At 38.7% G+C, this 20,463-nt stretch overlaps 1 protein-coding gene across 1 annotated transcript; it reads left to right on the forward strand.

Moving 5' to 3' along the window:
* The first annotated feature begins 3,314 nt into the window (after nucleotides 1-3,314).
* Nucleotides 3,315-19,378, forward strand: LOC128705757 (perlucin-like protein). Its single transcript, XM_053800895.2, has 4 exons — nucleotides 3,315-3,407; nucleotides 5,320-5,370; nucleotides 15,625-15,801; nucleotides 19,027-19,378. Exons 1-4 carry the CDS (start codon nucleotides 3,374-3,376, stop codon nucleotides 19,266-19,268), a joined length of 504 nt encoding a protein of 167 aa, XP_053656870.1. The 5' UTR covers nucleotides 3,315-3,373; the 3' UTR covers nucleotides 19,269-19,378.
* The last annotated feature ends 1,085 nt before the right edge of the window (nucleotides 19,379-20,463 follow it).

Genomic DNA, 20,463 nt, shown 5'->3' on the forward strand with positions numbered 1-20,463 from the left:
GTACAGCCACCTTTCTTACCCTGCACACTGACAGCTCATACACTGCCTTCTTGGACCTTAAATCTACTTTTGATGTAGCCAAACAATATGTAATCATTAGTGAACTTGCCAGAACAGATGTAGGAGGATGGCTTCTTCGCTGATTCAAAAGCTGTACATGACGGTATACAATACCTATACGTGCAACATCTGGGTATCTTTAGTGTAGATGTTTCGCCAACCAGTGGCTTTTTCAATACAAATTCTAGAACATAATTATGTCCTAGAATTTCCATTGATAAAGCCACTGGTTTGCGAAACGTCTACAATAAAGATACCCAAATGTTGCACGTATATCTAAATATTTCTAATCTAAAGCTACCTGTCTCACTGAAAGTTTTCTATGTTGTTCCAGGGACATATAAGTGTAATCAAAGACTTTGAGTTAGGAATCACACAGGAAGGTGTACTCAGTCCCATTTTATTCAGTATTGTAATTAAATCTTTACTTTATACAACGCCTAGCCAGCCCGATCATTATATGATTAACTTTGCTGATGATACAGTTATTCGTACCACCGGATTCTCCAATACCCAAAACATCCTTAACCACGCACGAGCCTAGTGTCAGAACCTCTGGCTGATTATCACTACTGATAAATGAAAAGATACTCAACAGACGTCCTCCTCGACATAGAAGCGCAGTTCAACAGATCCAGTTGCATGATGGGTCTCTTCTAAAATATAACCAGATAGAAATATCTAGACTTTGAGGTTCTATTACTTGAACCTGTTGTAAAAAGACTTTGTCGGCAATACAAAGGAAGGCTGAGAGCACTTAGAGTTGTAGCAGGTTTTATCCCAGGTATAGAGCCAAAACTAAAATTGTGAAAATAATGTATTTTGCTTATGTAAGATCATTGGTTGATTTTGCCGTTCCACTACTTGCTCTTGTGTAAGACTGGAAGGTTTTAGGACTGGAAAAACTGCAGAACGAAGCAATGAGTATCATCCTAGGATGCCGTTGTACTGCCAAAATTCTAAATATGCGGAAAGAACTTGATATCCCAAGCATCAGAGATCGTGCCACTGAAAGAAATGCCCTCATTGGGGTCAATATGCTCAGGCTAACAAATTTAAACCCCTGCACAGAAGCCCTCCAAACTTTCCTCAGCACTGGTGAACACTCCTCCAGAAGGATCGCAAAAACTGGAACTGACCTCGGCATGAACCAGATATGTGATCTATTTCAAGTAAGGCAACAGCGGCACTTGCCCGCTCCATGGGATATCACCCCATTCCAAACAAATATCCTTCCCTTTCCCCCCAAAATATTCTTAAATCTTAACCAAAGCTTCGCCTTGAAGCCAAGCAAGACACCTTAATTTGTAGTGATAACTTAGTCACATAGCATACTCTATCACAAATTATTTATGTTGATGCCTCTTTTCATCAATCCTCTGTGCAATTGGTAGTGCTGCTGTTGTCTTACAGAGTGATGGCTCTCATAAAGAAATTGGAGCACGCATAAATAATTGGGCCTCTACACTACAAACAGAACGGTTGCCATACTTCTTGCTCTCAAATGCATCCATGTATCTAAGGTTGACACCTTAATTGTAACTGATTCTGTATCATCCATAAATACTCTCAACTCTTGAAGTACGAGCTGTGGCATGCTTGTATCTGAAGCCAGACACTGGTATGGTAGGATTGTGAACACTAGAGTCGGACTGCACTTTCTGTGTATTCCATCTAACCTTGGTCTTTAAATACACGATAGAGCTGATGAATTGGCTAAGTTATATGCCTTCAAAGAGGGAGTAGACTACAATCTTGCGCTGTCAGAAGTATTGAGAACAATAATACTAATAGGCAGCAGAGAGTTTGCATAAATGGGGAGAAATCGGTATGGGGGCACGTCACAAGCGGTGTTCCACAGGGCCAGTGTTGGGCCCCTTGTTGTTCACAATCTACATAAACGACATAGATGAGGGAATAAATAGCGACATAAGCAAATTTGCTGATGACACCAAAATAGGCCCTCCAATTCATTCTAACATGGACATTAGAGCACTCCAGAATGATTTGAATAGACTGATGCAATGGTCGGAGAAGTGGCAGATGCAGTTTAATATAGACAAATGCAAAGTTCTAAATATTGGACAGGAAAATAACCATGCGACATAGCAAGAAGTATAAATAATAGAAGTCCTCAGGTTGTTCATCAGCTCTATATATCTTTGGTTGGACCTCATTTAAATTATGCTGTGCAGGTTTGGTCACCATATTACAGAATGGATATAAATGAACCATACCACCGGTGGGGTTTGAACCCGCGGTCAGAGAGTCTCCAGACCGTCGTCAGTTGTAAGCCAAACAAAATGTAAACTTTACCAGATGGCCTATTGACACATGTTGCATCATTTTGTATCAGAATGCGATAAAATTAATGAATTCAGAGACAATTCACTCAGGTATATTACTAAGTGGTGTATTACAAATCATTCTCGAAAAATACCCTGACTTTGCCCACTGTAAATAAATCATTACCGTTTTGTGTGTTTGTGTGTGAGTGAGACCAAATTAATATCTGCATAAATAACTCATTACGACTGTGAACGGATATGAGTATGTAAACACTTCACTACTACTCTAACTTGTTCATCTAAGGAAATTATGACGTTCAGCCCCTGAACCCATTATCTGTCTCTGTAATTACCTTGACTACCATACACACAATGGTATGGACTGCATAATAGAGATGCTAAACTAACTACATCTACGCTTAAGTTTTACTCTCCACTGTTGTTTAACATTAGAAGCTACGCAGCTGAGGGTTTTGGAAGTTATCAGTCCTATTCGTGGCTCCTGGGAATGCGATCAACAACTTTTGTCAGTGGGCACTTTCACATGCTATTTGTTCCAGGAATATGGCCCTATTTATCGTGCATAAGAATTTAAATATTGAAGAGGATTGGATGAGGCGTTCTCGAGTTATGAGCAAAAGAAATTTAAAAAAAAAATGAAGGTAGAAACAAAATTCGAGTGACAACTGAAAGATCCCCAATTAAGGTTCGTAAAATATAAAATGTCATAGTAACTAATAATATTTTTTGACACAATACAGACAGATGTTAATACTCCCAACGTAACCCTGGATGCTTGGTATGCCGATAAAGCATGATGGTTATTAGGCTATAAACAAGAAAAAAACAAGAGATGAAAAGGAGGGAAAGAGGCCATAAGATAAAGAGCTGGTGAAAACTTTGTTTCAAGGACAGAGAGGTTGTGTGGTATAAAGGCAGGAAGAGAGGATGGAGTTAAAACGTAGCCCTGGGACGGTTGTATCATTCGGATATTTTCACTGATTCTGCTAACACAACCCGTCACCATGAACGGTGGATTGGTCGTGTTGCTCTTCATGGGTAAGAAAACATCATGGTCATTCCTGCTAGTAGCAGGAATAACCATGGTGACATTCTGGTGTCATTGCTAGTTTATATTTTGATGGTGGACTAGTCCTTGTAGGCTACTGATTGTTCACATTCAGGTGGCGCACTAGTCCTTGTATGTCACTGCTACTCGATTTACTACTGGTGTCCTGGTCCGTAAGATTTGTCTATCACTGTTGTTTTTATTGGTTTTCTAAGTTTTCTTGAGTGTCTCTGCATTTTGCTATACTGGTTTTCGTGTGTCAGCGACTGCTGATAAACTGGCAGTGGTCTGGCCCTGGCGAATCACTGCTCTTTGATTTATTGGTGATGGACTTATTCTCCTGTTTTGTGTGTTACGGAGTTTTGGAAAACTTGTGGTGGTCTAGTTCTTGTGTGTCACTGCTTGTTGATTTATTTAAGGTACCGGTTAGCTACTGCTTGACTAATTACTGGTGGTGGTCTGAATTTCATATCTTGTGCGCCGCTGATTGTTAATTACTTGGTGTTAGGTTTAGCCTCCTTTGTTACCTGTCAAGAAATGTTTGCATACAGATGGTAGTCTGAAGCTTATGTCATGTTTGTTAATGACTGTGATATACTGATTAGTGTTAAAAACCTTGTGGGTCGTTATCTTTTGATAATTCTGGAGGAGAACTGAGCCTCGTTTGTCACTTTCTTCCGCTGGAGAAAATCTAGCAGTTATATGTCTCAACGTTTTGGTATCCTAGTGGGGGTATAGATTAATAGAATATCAGTGCTGGTGGTCTGCACCTTGAGTATATATAATCGTTGATATCCTCATGTCAACATGGACCTGCTGTCTTGTGTGTCAGTGCATTTACATACTAGTGTTGATCTACACATCGTGTCACTGGGTGGTATACTGGCGTTGGTCTCAACTTCGTGTCACTGGGTGGTATACTGGCGTTGGTCTCAACTTCGTGTCACTGCATGGTATACTGGTGTTGGTCTACACATCGTATCACTGTGTGGTATACTGGCGTTGGTCTCAACTTCGTGTCACTGGGTGGTATACTGGCGTTGGTCTCAACTTCGTGTCACTGCATGGTATACTGGTGTTGGTCTACACATCGTATCACTGTGTGGTATACTGGCGTTGGTCTCAACTTCGTGTCACTGGGTGGTATACTGGCGTTGGTCTCAACTTCGTGTCACTGGGTGGTATACTGGCGTTGGTCTCAACTTCGTGTCACTGGGTGGTATACTGGCGTTGGTCTCAACTTCGTGTCACTGGGTGGTATACTGGTGTTGGTCTACATATCGTGTCACTGTGTGGTATACTGGCGTTGGTCTCAACTTCGTGTCACTGTGTGGTATACTGGCGTTGGTCTCAACTTCGTGTCACTGCATGGTATACTGGTGTTGGTCTGCACTTCGTGTCACTGGGTGGTATACTGGTGTTGGTCTACACTTCGTGTCACTGGGTGGTATACTGGTGTTGGTCTACACTTCGTGTCACTGGGTGGTATACTGGTGTTGGTCTACACTTCGTGTCACTGGGTGGTATACTGGTGTTGGTCTACACTTCGTGTCACTGGGTGGTATACTGGTGTTCGTCTACACTTCGTGTCACTGAGTGGTATACTGGTGTTGGTCTACACTTCGTGTCACTGGGTGGTATACTGGTGTTGGTCTACACTTCGTGTCAGTGCTTGATTGTATATAGGTAGTGATCTGGTCCTCTGGGCTGGTTCATTAACTTTTCTTATTCATGTGAGGGATTGTTATTCTTGCAGTACAGTTTCTCAAGAAGCTTGTTTTTGTTTAGTTATAATTATTGTTAATATTAATGTTAACTTTCAGTGTAAATGCTCTTTCTTAGCATTAATTTTCATGTCTGGATTCTCTCCAGCTAATTTTTTATTTTTTTCTTCTCCCTCAGGAGCAGCTGCTGTCAATGGCGAAATGAAAAATGTGTCGATTGCAGAAGATAGTAAGTAGTTTTTACTATCGGAATATGAGAAAACTTTACGTGTTTTATCCATATATATATATATATATATATATATATATATATATATATATATATATATATATATATATATATATATATTAGTAGTATATATATATGTAGGTAGTAGGTTGGTAGACAGCAACCACCCAGGGAAGTACTACCGTCCTGCCAGATGACTGTGAAACAAAAACCTGTAACTGTTTTGCATGATGGTAGGATTGCTGGTTTCTTTTTCTGTCTCATAAACACGCTAGATAACAGGGATATCTTGCTACTCCTACTTACACTTTGGTCACACTTCACAGACACGCGCATGCATATATATATATACATACATCTAGGTTTTTCTCCTTTTTCTAAATAGCTCTTGTTCTTTTTTATTTCTTCTATTGTCCATGGGGAAGTGGAAAAGAATCTTTCCTCCGTAAGCCATGCGTGTCGTATGAGGCGACTAAAATGCCGGGAGCAATGGACTAGTAACCCCTTCTCCTGTATACATTTACTAAAAAAGAGAAGAAGAAAAACTTTATAAAACTGGGATGCTTAAATGTACGTGGATGTAGTGCGGATGACAAGAAACAGATGATTGCTGATGTTATGAATGAAAAGAAGTTGGATGTCCTGGCTCTAAGCGAAACAAAGCTGAAGGAGGTAGGGGAGTTTCAGTGGGGGGAAATAAATGGGATTAAATCTGGAGTATCTGAGAGAGTTAGAGCAAAGGAAGAGGTAGCAGTAATGTTAAATGATCAGTTATGGAAGGAGAAAAGAGAATATGAATGTGTAAATTCAAGAATTATGTGGATTAAAGTAAAGGTTGGATGCGAGAAGTGGGTCATAATAAGCGTGTATGCACCTGGAGAAGAGAGGAATGCAGAGGAGAGAGAGAGATTTTGGGAGATGTTAAGTGAATGTATAGGAGCCTTTTAACCAAGTGAGAGAGTAATTGTGGTAGGGAACCTGAATGCTAAAGTAGGAGAAACTTTTAGAGAGGGTGTGGTAGGTAAGTTTGGGGTGCCAGGTGTAAATGATAATGGGAGCCCTTTGATTCAACTTTGTATAGAAAGGGGTTTAGTTATAGGTAATACATATTTTAAGAAAAAGAGGATAAATAAGTATACACGATATGATGTAGGGCGAAATGACAGTAGTTTGTTGGATTATGTATTGGTAGATAAAAGACTGTTGAGTAGACTTCAGGATGTACATATTTATAGAGGGGCCACAGATATATCAGATCACTTTCTAGTTGTAGCTACACTGAGAGTAAAAGGTAGATGGGATACAAGGAGAATAGAAGCATCAGGGAAGAGAGAGGTGAAGGTTTATAAACTAAAAGAGGAGGCAGTTAGGGTAAGATATAAACAGCTATTGGAGGATAGATGGGCTAATGAGAGCATAGTCAATGGGGTCGAAGAGGTATGGGGTAGGTTTGAAAATGTAGTGTTAGAGTGTTCAGCAGAAGTTTGTGGTTACAGGAAAGTGGGTGCAGGAGGGAAGAAGAGCGATTGGTGGAATGATGATGTAAAGAGAGTAGTAAGGGAGAAAAAGTTAGCATATGAGAAGTTTTTACAAAGTAGAAGTCATGCAAGGAGGGAAGAGTATATGGAGAAAAAGAGAGAGGTTAAGAGAGTGGTGAAGCAATGTAAAAAGAGAGCAAATGAGAGAGTGGGTGAGATGTTATCAACAAATTTTGTTGAAAATAAGAAAAAGTTTTGGAGTGAGATTAACAAGTTAAGAAAGCCTAGAGAACAAATGGATTTGTCAGTTAAAAATAGGAGAGGAGAGTTATTAAATGGAGAGTTAGAGGTATTGGGAAGATGGAGGGAATATTTTGAGGAATTGTTAAATGTTGATGAAGATAGGGAAGCTGTGATTTCGTGTATAGGGCAAGGAGGAATAACATCTTGTAGGAGTGAGGAAGAGCCAGTTGTGAGTGTGGGGGAAGTTCGTGAGGCAGTAGGTAAAATGAAAGGGGGTAAGGCAGCCGGGATTGATGGGATAAAGATAGAAATGTTAAAAGCAGGTGGGGATATAGTTTTGGAGTGGTTGGTGCAATTATTTAATAAATGTATGGAAGAGGGTAAGGTACCTAGGGATTGGCAGAGAGCATGCATAGTTCCTTTGTATAAAGGCAAAGGGGATAAAAGAGAGTGCAAAAATTATAGGGGGATAAGTCTGTTGAGTGTACCTGGTAAAGTGTATGGTAGAGTTATAATTGAAAGAATTAAGAGTAAGACGGAGAATAGGATAGCAGATGAACAAGGAGGCTTTAGGAAAGGTAGGGGGTGTGTGGACCAGGTGTTTACAGTGAAACATATAAGTGAATAGTATTTAGATAAGGCTAAAGAGGTCTTTGTGGCATTTATGGATTTGGAAAAGGCATATGACAGGGTGGATAGGGGGGCAATGTGGCAGATGTTGCAAGTGTATGGTGTAGGAGGTAGGTTACTGAAAGCAGTGAAGAGTTTTTACGAGGATAGTGAGGCTCAAGTTAGAGTATGTAGGAAAGAGGGAAATTTTTTCCCAGTAAAAGTAGGCCTTAGACAAGGATGTGTGATGTCACCGTGGTTGTTTAATATATTTATAGATGGGGTTGTAAGAGAAGTAAATGCGAGGGTCTTGGCAAGAGGCGTGGAGTTAAAAGATAAAGAATCACACACAAAGTGGGAGTTGTCACAGCTGCTCTTTGCTGATGACACTGTGCTCTTGGGAGATTCTGAAGAGAAGCTGCAGAGATTGGTGGATGAATTTGGTAGGGTGTGCAAAAGAAGAAAATTAAAGGTGAATACAGGAAAGAGTAAGGTTATGAGGATAACAAAAAGATTATGTGATGAAAGATTGAATATCAGATTGGAGGGAGAGAGTATGGAGGAGGTGAACGTATTCAGATATTTGGGAGTGGACGTGTCAGCGGATGGGTCTATGAAAGATGAGGTGAATCATAGAATTGATGATGGAAAAAGAGTGAGTGGTGCACTTAGGAGTCTGTGGAGACAAAGAACTTTGTCCTTGGAGGCAAAGAGGGGAATGTATGAGAGTATAGTTTTACCAACGCTCTTATATGGGTGTGAAGCGTGGGTAATGAATGTTGCAGCGAGGAGAAGGCTGGAGGCAGTGGAGATGTCATGTCTGAGGGCAATGTGTGGTGTGAATATAATGCAGAGAATTCGTAGTTTGGAAGTTAGGAGGAGGTGCGAGATTACCAAAACTGTTGTCCAGAGGGCTGAGGAAGGGTTGTTGAGGTGGTTCGGACATGTAGAGAGAATGGAGCGAAACAGAATGACTTCAAGAGTGTATCAGTCTGTAGTGGAAGGAAGGCGGGGTAGGGGTCGGCCTAGGAAGGGTTGGAGGGAGGGGGTAAAGGAGGTTTTGTGTGCGAGGGGCTTGGCCTTCCAGCAGGCATGCGTGAGCGTGTTTGATAGGAGTGAATGGAGACAAATGGTTTTTAATACTTGACGTGCTGTTGGAGTGTGAGCAAAGTAACATTTATGAAGGGATTCAGGGAAACCGGCAGGCCGGACTTGAGTCCTGGAGATGGGAAGTACAGTGCCTGCACTCTGAAGGAGGGGTGTTAATGTTGCAGTTTAAAAACTGTAGTGTAAAGCACCCTTCTGGCAAGACAATGATGGAGTGAATGATGGTGAAAGTTTTTCTTTTTCGGGCCACCCTGCCTTGGTGGGAATCGGCCAGTGTGATAATAAAAATATATATATATATATATATATATATATATATATATATATATATATATATATATATATATATATATATATATATATATATATATATATATATATATATAGATAGATAGATATAGGAGGGGTGTTAATGTTGCAGTTTAAAAACTATAGTGTAAAGCATCCTTCTGGCAAGACAGTGATGGAGTGAATGATGGTGAAAGTTTTTCTTTTTCGGGCCACCCTGCCTTGGTGGGAATCGGCCAGTGTGATAATAATAATAAAAAAATATGTATATATATGTATATATATATATATATATATGTATATATATGTATATATATATATATATATATATATATATATATATATATATATATATATATATATATATATATATATATAAATATATATATATATATATATATACATATATATCTATATATATATATATATATATATATATATATATATATATATATATATATATATATTTATATATATATATATATATATTTATATATATATATATATATATATATATATATATATATATATATATATATATATATATATATATATATATATATATATATATTTATATATATATATATATATATATATATATATATATATATATATATATATATTTATATATATATATATATATTTATATATATATATATATATATTTATATATATATATATATATTTATATATATATATATATATTTATATATATATATATATATATATATATATATATATATATATATATATATATATATATATATATATATTTATATATATATATATATATATATATTTATATGTATATATATATATATATATATATATATATATATATATATATATACATATACATATATATATAATAATAATAATAATACCTTTATTTACTACCAGTACATGTACAAGGTATACAGTCCTATCTGACAGCAATGACATACTACTATACAGAAAGCCCTTTGTTATTCATAACATGTGGGGCAAATTAGGTCAGTGTCCCAGGATGCGACCCACACCAGTCGACTGATACCCAGGTACCAATTTTACTGACGGGTAACATAGACCACAGGTGGAAAGAAACACGCCCAGTGTTTCTATTCTGGCTGGGAATCGAACCCAGGCCCTTGCCGTGTGAAGCAAGAGCGTTAGCCACCAGGCCACCATCTAGGGTTTTACTTCTTTTTCTGCATAGTTCTTGTTTTTCTTTATTTCCTCTATTCTCCATGGGGAAGTGGAAAAGAATCTTTCCTCCGTAAGCCATGCGTATTGTATGAGGCGACTAAAATGCCGGGAGCAATGGGCTAGTAACCCCTTCTCCTGTAGACATTTACTAAAAAAGATAAAAAGAAAAACTTTGTAAAACTGGGATGCTTGAATGTGCGTGGATGTAGTGCGGATGATATTAAACAGATGATTGCTGATGTTATGAATGAAAAGAAGTTGGATGTTCTGGCCCTAAGCGAAACAAAGCTGACGGGGGTAAGTGAGTTTCAGTGGGGAGAAATAAACGAGATTATGTCAGGAGTATCTGAGAGAGTTAGAGCTCAGGAAGGGGTAGCAATAATTTTGAAGGATCAGTTATGGAAGGAGAAGAGGGAATATAAATGCCTAAATTCAAGGATTATGTTCACTAAAATAAGAGTTGGCTGCGAAAAGTGGGTCATAATAAGCGTGTATGCACCTGGAGAAGAGAGGAATGCAGAGGAGAGAGAGAGATTTTGGGAGATGTTAAGTGAATGTATAGGAGCCTTTGAACCAAGTGAGAGAGTAATTGTGGTAGGGGACCTGAATGCTAAAGTAGGAGAAACTTTTAGAGAGGGTGTGGTAGGTAAGTTTGGGGTGCCAGGTGTAAATGATAATGGGAGCCCTTTGATTGAACTTTGTATAGAAAGGGGTTTAGTTATAGGTAATACATATTTTAAGAAAAAGAGGATAAATAAGTATACAAGATATGATGTAGGGCAAAATAACAGTAGTTTGTTGGACTACGTATTTATAGATAAAAGACTGTTGAGTAGACTTTAGGATATACATGTTTGTAGAGGGGCCACAGATATATCAGATCACTTTTTAGTTTTAGCTACAGTGAGAGTAAAAGGTAGATGGGATACAAGGAAAATAAAAACATCAAGTAAGAGAGAGGTGAAGGTTTATAAACTAAATGAGGAGGCAGTTAAGGTAAGATATAAATAATTGTTGGAGGATGGATAGGCTAGTGAGAGTATAGGCAATGGGTCGAAGATGTATGTGGTAGGTTTAAGAATGTAGTGCTAGAGTGTTCAGCATATGAGAGGTTTTTACAAAGTAGAAGTAATGCAAGGAGGGAAGAGCATATGGAGAGAAAGAGAGTGGTGAAGCAATGTAAAAAGAGAGCAAATGAGAGAGTGGGTGAGATGTTATCAACAAATTTTGTTGAAAATAAGAAAAAGTTTTGGAGAGAGATAACAAGTTGACGAAGCCAAAGGAATAAATGGATTTGTCGGTTAAAAATAGGAGAGGAGAGGCATTAAATGGAGAGGGAAAAAGAGTGAGTGGTGCACTTAGGAGTCTGTGGAGACAAAGAACTTTGTCCTTGGAGGCAAAGAGGGGAATGTATGAGAGTATAGTTTTACCAACGCTCTTATATGGGTGTGAAGCGTGGGTGATGAATGTTGCAGCGAGGAGAAGGCTGGAGGCAGTGGAGATGTCGTGTCTGAGGGCAATGTGTGGTGTGAATATAATGCAGAGAATTCGTAGTTTGGAAGTTAGGAGGAGGTGCGGGATTACCAAAACTGTTGTCCAGAGGGCTGAGGAAGGGTTGTTGAGGTGGTTCGGACATGTAGAGAGAATGGAGCGAAACAGAATGACTTCAAGAGTGTATCAGTCTGTAGTGGAAGGAAGGCGGGGTAGGGGTCGGCCTAGGAAGGGTTGGAGGGAGGGGGTAAAGGAGGTTTTGTGTGCGAGGGGCTTGGCCTTCCAGCAGGCATGCGTGAGCGTGTTTGATAGGAGTGAATGGAGACAAATGGTTTTTAATACTTGACGTGCTGTTGGAGTGTGAGCAAAGTAACATTTATGAAGGGATTCAGGGAAACCGGCAGGCCGGACTTGAGTCCTGGAGATGGGAAGTACAGTGCCTGCACTCTGAAGGAGGGGTGTTAATGTTGCAGTTTAAAAACTGTAGTGTAAAGCACCCTTCTGGCAAGACAGTGATGGAGTGAATGATGGTGAAAGTTTTTCTTTTTCGGGCCACCCTGCCTTGGTGGGAATCGGCCAGTGTGATAATAATAATAAAATAATTAGAGGTATCAGGAAGATGGAGGGAATATTTTGAGGAATTGTGTGATTTCGTGTATTGGGAAAGGAGGAATAACATCTTGTAGGAGTGAGTAAGAGCCAGTTGTGAGTGTGGGGAAAGTTCCTGAGGCAGTGGGTAGAATGAAAAGGTTTAAGGCAGCTGGGATTGATGGGATGAAGATAGAAATATTAAAAGCAGGTGGGGATATAGTTTTGGAGTGATTGGTGCTATTATTTAATAAATGTATGGAAGCGGGTAAGGTACCTAGGGATTGGCAGAGTGCATGCATAGTTCCTTTGTATAAAGGCAAAGAGGACAAAAGAGAGTGCAAGAATTATAGGGGAATAAGTCTCTTGAGTATACCTGGTAAAGTGTATGGTAGATTTATTATTGAAAGAATTAAGAGTAAGACGGAGAGTAGGACAGCAGATGAACAAGGAGGCTTTAGGAAAGGTAACGGGTGTGTAGACCAATGTGGCAGATGTTGCACGTGTATGGTACAGGAGGTAGCTTACTGAAAGCAGTGAAGAGGGTTTTTACTAGGATAGTGAGTTTCTGGTTAGAGTATGTAGGAAAGAGAGAGATTTATTTCCCAGTAAAAGTAGGCCTTAGACAAGGATGTGTGATGTCACCGTGGTTGTTCAATATATTTATAGATGGAGTTGTAAGTGAAGTGAATGCGAGGGTCTTTGCAAGAGGAGTGGAGTTAAAAGATAAAGAATCAAAAACAAAGTGGGAGTTGCCACAGTTGCGTTTTGCTGATGACACGGTGCTCTTGGGAGATTCTGAAGAGAAGTTGCAGAGGTTGGTGGATGAATTTGGTAGGGTATGTAAAAGAAGAAAATTAAAAGTGAATATACGAAAGAGTAAAGTTATGAGGACAACCAAAAGATTAGGTGACCTAAGATTGAAAGTCATATTGGAGGGAGAGAGTATGGAGGAGGTGAATGTATTCAGATATTTGGGAGTGGACGTGTCAGTAGATGGGTCTATGAAAGATGAGGTGAATCATAGAACTGATGAAGGGAAAAGGGTGAGTGGTGCACTTAGGAGTCTGTGGAGACAAAGAACTTTGTCCATGGAAGCAAAGAGGGGAATGTATGAGAGTGTAGTTTTACCAATGCTCTTATATGGGTGTGAAGCATGGGTGATAAATGTTGCAGCAAGGAGAAGGCTGGAGGCAGTGAAGATGTCATGTCTGAGGGCAATGTGTGGTGTGAATATAATGCAGAGAATTCGTAGTTTGGAAGTTAGGAGGAGGTGCGGGATTACCAAAACTGTTGTCCAGAGGGCTGAGGAAGGGGTGTTGAGGTGGTTCGGACATGTAGAGAGAATGGAGCAAAACAGAATGACTTCGAGAGTGTATAAATCTGTAGTGGAGGGAAGGCGGGGTAGGGATCGGCGTAGAAAAGGTTGGAGGGAGGGGGTAAAGGAGGTTTTTTGTGCGAGGGGCTTGGACTTCCAGCAAGAATGCGTGAGCGTATTTGATAGGAGTGAATGGAGACAAATGGTTTTTAGTACTTGACGTGCTGTTGGAGTGTGAGTAAAGTAACATTTATAAAGATTCAGGGAAGCCGGCAGGCCGGACTTGAGTCCTGGAGATGGGAAGTACAGTGCCTGCACTCTGAAGGAGGGGTGTTAATGTTGCAGTTTTATAAACTGTAGCGTAAAGCACCCTTCTGGCAAGACAGTGATGGAGTGAATGATGGTGAAGGTTTTTTTTTTCGGGCCACCCTGCCTTGGTGGGAATCGGCCGATGTGTTAATAAAAAAAAATAAAATTCTATTTCAACTTTCAAAAGAGAGAGCGCTACAGTAGGCTTACGGGGCGCTTGCATTTTTTTGTCTTAGAGATTCGCTTTTGTCACATTCTAGACTCGATACTGACGTTTAAAATTTATGAACAACATTCGGACTAACAATTCTTTAGTGCAAAATTTACTAATTAATGCTAAATAGATTGTATAACGTATATTTTAGAGATATGACCCATTTTTGAGCTGATGTCCAAAACAGAGTTAATGAGTTGTAAAAGAATCTTAAACACGCCTACTGACCATCATTGTCCACCACTGTCTAGGTTCAGAGAATAAGATGCTGCTTATTATTTGATAAAAATATCTAAACAAATAAATAGGTAGATTTTATGTAACGATTCAAAGAGTGTTTATTTCGACTCTAGTAAATTCTTAGTCAGTTCCTCTTTTTTACGAGATAATCAGCTGTGTCTTGCTGCTCTCAATATTTCCAAGTTACGTATAGGGTCTAGTTCAATTGGGTAAACCCTATTTTTTATAAATTTCTTGTTTTTTACACGAGTGATTAAAGAATATTGTAAGAGCTACTTTGGGATTTTCAGTCATGATCGTGTCATCTGTGTGGTCACTGCTTTCTACCAGATGTTTAATTGGAATCCAACTGTTTCTTACCAGAAGTGTCCTGGCCCCTCCACATCACTGGTCGCTACTAGGTCCACACTCTCCCTCCTCCATGACCCTTATGATACCTCTTCTTAATTAAAGATATGTATGGATCCTGCCTCTACTGTAACACCTTCCAAACTGTTCCATTCCACTTCTTGACAACTGTATGACTGAAGAAATACTTCCTAACATCCCTTTGGCTCATCTGAGTTTTCATCTTCCAGTTTGTATCCTTTATTCCATCTCTGAAACATTCTGACCCTGTTTACCTTGTCAGTTCCTCTAAGTATTTTATATGTCGTTATCATATCCTCCCTATCTTCTGTCCTCCAGTGTCGTCAGGTCGATTTCCCTTAATTAACCTCTCATCGTAGGACATTCACCTTAGGACATTCCCCTTAGCTCCGGGTTCGATTCCCGGCGATGGGGTGGAAACGGTGGACATGTTTCCTTACACTGGTTGTCTATATTCCCCCAGCAGTAAAATGGGTACCTGGGTGTTAGTCGAATGGTGTGGGTCGCATCCTGGGACAAAACTGACCTAATTTGTAGGAAATGCTCTGCATAACTAGCACTTTCTCTATTGTAGTATGTCATTGATGTCAGTTAGGCCTGTATACCTTGTACATGTACTTGTAGTAAATAAGATTATTATTATTATTATTATTATTATTATTATTATTATTATTATTATTATTATTATCATTACTGAGGGGTCGAAAAGTTATTCTTAAGGCTGCCAGGCGCCCATATCCGTCTGTGTCCGTCTGTTTGTTGGTTCGTGTGTATGTGTATGTAAGTACCTCTAAATTCACTTAGTGTTTCTTCAGGTTTGAGCTGCTCATCACCCTTCAGTGAGGTTGGAGGACGTTGTATGTATGTTGACTTAGTAAACACTGGCTCCTGGGACACGATGCGTTCCCACTGTAAGAGTATTGGCGGTGACCTGGTTAAGTTGAATGACGCTGAGGTGTTTTCTGCTCTCATCCGTTACATACACGGCAGTGGTACGTTGTGTTAATCAGTGTTTTATTATATAAAACTAATACCAGATTTCGTTAGTAATTGTTAGTCAAATGTTAATTTCTGTTTACCTAATTTTCTATATCACACAAAAGAGAAGATAATCTTTGTTCCACTTGTCACCAGACGTTGGCAACTACCACCTGTGTTTGGGGCTTTTTATTGAGTTTTCTTAAATCATTAGTGAGAGGACTTAAGAATCTTAACACTGACTACGTCAAATTACTTCATCTTGACCCACCTGTCCAGCAGCTCAATATAACATTTATAATGTAATCCACATGTGTTACTGATGGCTGGATGAACATTTTGGTCATAAACATTAATAATGTATTATCATATTAAAAATGCAAAACCTGTATAAGTCTTTCAGAGACTGATAATATGATGTTATTTTCGTTAGAGGTGAAGTGAGCGATAAGTTAGCGTCAAGAGTCACAAGTAACATTTTTTTTTCGTTAAATAAGAACCCAGAGTATAAACCTACTCTGGTCTAGTGGCTAACGCGACGGGCTGGAGTTTTGAGACTCTATGACCGCGGGTTCAATCCCGGCCGGGGGTATGGTTTATTTGCAATCGTGTCATTACGATTTCTTAAGTCAAACCTACTTAGGTTTTTTGACTCTTGGTCACCTTGCTGTAAACTGATACGTGTTAGTCTACTATTGCTAGTCACAGTCTGTGGTGGGGAGTATACCTCAGACTGGGGATGGCTTTGTACAGAGTTGGCGTAAACTAAAACTTTCCCAATAACAAAAATATATGATTACTCTCTTGATAAGAAATGATAGCACGTTCCCCTACAGCAACATGAAGATTCTTTTTTTTTATATATTATTATAAACTTGGGTAAGTAAGACACATGTGCAACAGTTGCATCAGTGCATCTTCTCCAGTCTAGTACAGAAAAGTTTGCAGAGACAGTAGTGATGTGAAGACGATGTAATCAGTCCATTACCCTTAAGACGTAGTTTTGAGGTGGTCAGCCTACTGTGTAGGCGAAACGTTTCGGAATAAAGATCCCTAACTGTTGCACCTGTGTCTTACCAACCTGTCGCTATTTTATACTATTTTAATATCCATTAAAAACTTTATATACATAATACATAGTTATGTCAAAGATAACTAAAATTTCATAATAATGATGACCAATATGGTGCCTCTCTAACAAGTAACGGAGGCACATTTACAATATCACTAAATGCAATCCTAATATCATTTATTCAATACAATATACGCCTTAACACAAAATATACTCAGTTCTAAACTATCCTTCAATTTTATAAACATAGGACTAACAAAAATACAGTTAAGTACTCAGTAGATAATTTGGTCATAACATGTTTGTATAAACATGTTGTGTATAAACATGTTTGTATAAACATGTTATGACCTAATTATCTGGCATTTTAGTTGACGGTGACCTGTACTTGGCTCTGTTAGTGGAGACCTGCACTTTGCTCTGTGAGGACTTGCTTAGTTTACTGTCTGTGGATCTGAACCAAGATGTCTTCCATTGAGAAACTTTACCAGCAGCTTAAGGAGGAGCTTAGGGTGGCTAAGCTTAAGATACGGCGACTGACGGAGGTAAACAAGAGGATTCGTAATAATCCTCCTGTTGTGAGTCCTCAGGTCCGGAGTGGAACCTGGACAGTGGCTGGGCTACATGTAATGAAACTGAGGATAAAGAAGACGAACGGAGTGGCAGAAACAACGAAGAAGCAGAAGAATACTGTGGAAACTTCGAACCCATTTTCTGTGTTACCTGACGAATGTATGTTGTCTACCTTGTCCTCCAGTGTCGTCAGCTCGATTTCCCTTAACCACCAAGGAAACATTGACAGACAAGGGTAAGTTGACATCTCTTGAAACCCCAGGAAAACCCATTCCAGTGAAGGTCATCCCAACAGAGAAACTCGAGAATGTCACGACAAACTTTGCCAGCGAAGGCAATAACATTGTTTTTATGGTAATGGCTTAATAAAGCTTGTGGAGAGTGAAATATTGCCACAATAAAATGTCACATTAGTTGCACCTGTGTTCTTTTACCTATAACATGGTTTTAGTTAGGGATAGTTAGGTTAAGTTTATGGATAGGACTTTTTGTCTTATAGAGAAGTAGAGGAGGCAGAGGTTGTGTTTTCCAGGACCTGGGATGAAGGACACTGTTAGCCGTCTAGACGACATCATGAAAGGTAATGGGAGAAATCCTTTTATCTGTGTTGGAGGCAACGATGTTGGCAGATGCAGGAGTGAGGACATGAATAGCAGGTACAGGACAGCAATAGACATAATTAGGAAGATGAGAGGGAACCCTGTGATATGTGGTATTTTGCCAAGGAGAGGAGTTGGAAATAAATGGTTGTCCAGGCAATTGGTGTCAATTGCTGGCTGGACAAACACTAAGCAAAATGCTGTAACATTCAGAGACGGCAGATATGACATGTATGCCAGGGATGGGGTTCACTTACCTAGGTTTGGGGTGGGGGACCTGGCCAATGCAGTGTAGAGAGTTGTTAGGTCTTTAAACTAAAACTAGTTAGTAATATGGGTTTTTTTGTGAAAAAGCAATGAATTCTCAGTGTAGCGATACTGTGAGTTTTAGGACACCAGTTATAGGCAGAACGAGGTAGAGTTATTGGTGAATATTGAAAAGCAAGTGGGACTAAGTGATGAGGGCAGTAACTGGGATAGTGGAGAAACGGAAATGAGCAGGAAGACAAAAGAGAAGGGAGGGATTCTAAATTTATGTTATACTAATAGACGAGTTGAGATTAGTTGCAAGTGCAGGTAAGATTGATGTATTTGCCATAACAGAGACGTGGTTTAATATGAAAAATCGGGACACTCCTGCTGAATGTCACATTCACGGTTTCAAATTGTTCATATCCTTACTCTTTAAATTATACCACAATAAAATGTCGCACTAGTTACACTTGTGTCCTTTTACTTAACGTATGTTTTGTGCTTATCAATGGTCTGGTAGATGGAATTATATTAGGCCACTTTTAAAGGCACTCTAGCCTGTTTTTTTTTCTTTCGTAAAAAAAGATTTTGTTTATTCTATTTATTATTTTTTTTTCTGAGAGAGTTTTTTTTCATTACAATCTGCATTGCACGAGTTTTTGATAAAAAGTTATAGAATAAACAATGTAAAAAATAAAATACGTGATATGCATACTGACGAGGTTCATTTTTCCCCGTTCTAGGTTTCCCTACAGCTCATTACTGGATCGGCGCCACAGACGAGGGACATGAAGGAGTGTGGCTGTGGATAGACCAAGAACCTGTACAGATGGGAACACCTTACTGGGCAAACTATGGATGTGACAACAACCAAACGCCAAATGGTGGAACAGCTCAAAATTGTGCACTGCTTGATCATGGTTATCATTTGTATTTCAATGATATTGCATGTAGTGGTATATACAATGTTATCTGTGAAATGTAAGATCTTACAAGACAATTTACTTGTACAGTCGAATGTAACTATATGAATATTTGAGAAGAAATTGTTTATATACATTTAACATCTGTCAAATATTAAAGACTTTAACGAAATTTACTGTATGTATCAATAGCATTTATCCTTACGTATATATTTCTAAAAATATACAATTCTGATATTGCCTCTGTATACTGGCATAACCCATTTACTGTTGATAATATGCAATATGACGTTAATGAAAAAATGAGAATAAAGAAAGGAATTTATGGGCAGAAGAAAGGAATTTATGGGCAGAAGAAAGGAATTTATGGGCAGAAGAAAGGAATTTATGGGCAGAAGAAAGGAATTTATGGGCAGAAGAAAGGAATTTATGGGCAGAAGAAAGGAATTTATGGGCAGAAGAAAGGAATTTATGGGCAGAAGAAAGGAATTTATAGGTGCATCAAAAGAGGTGAGGGTCATCTTGTGAATCAATACAGTGACATTAAGAGGGATGTTAGATAGAGGATAATAAAAGCTAAACGGGATTACGAAATTAAAGTTCCTTGGGATTCGAAAACTAACCCAAAACGTTTTTTCCAGGTTTATAGAACGAAAGTTAGAGATAAGATAGGTTCCCTTAAAAGTAACTCTGGGCATCATACTGACAAGGAGAATGAAATGTGTGCAATTTTTAATAATTATTTTCTCTCGGTTTTTGCACAGGAAGACACTATAATTAATTTTTATTGTGGGCCTGAAGAAGGTAAATCATGTAATATCACAGTCGCTAGTGATATGGTTGTCGAACAGAGAGACCGATTGAAGCAACATAATTTTTTTTTTTTTTATTTAAGGACACAGTATGCAATCTACATGTTGTTATACATAAAACTTAACAAAAAAAGGCTCAACGCTGAGAAAAAAAGAAGCCTAACTAGGAATGACACAGAAGAACCTACACATGAGCATTCCTTAACAACAAAAGCTACAAAACAAAACCTGTTACACTTATGCATATTTTGTATGAAAACTTTATATACAAAACATTAAGTATACACCAAATCATTTCTCATACAATTGTTTTGTATAGTAACATATTACGTACATAGATTCTCGAAAACTAAAACCCCCTGACAATGTTTTCGAGGAGACTAAATCGTACTCCCCACACCCCATATAACCCAAATACACATCATATGGAACTTTGCATACTCTA

The sequence above is a fragment of the Cherax quadricarinatus genome, chromosome 3, assembly GCF_038502225.1.
Source record: "Cherax quadricarinatus isolate ZL_2023a chromosome 3, ASM3850222v1, whole genome shotgun sequence".
In the NCBI taxonomy this organism is placed as follows: domain Eukaryota; kingdom Metazoa; phylum Arthropoda; class Malacostraca; order Decapoda; family Parastacidae; genus Cherax; species Cherax quadricarinatus.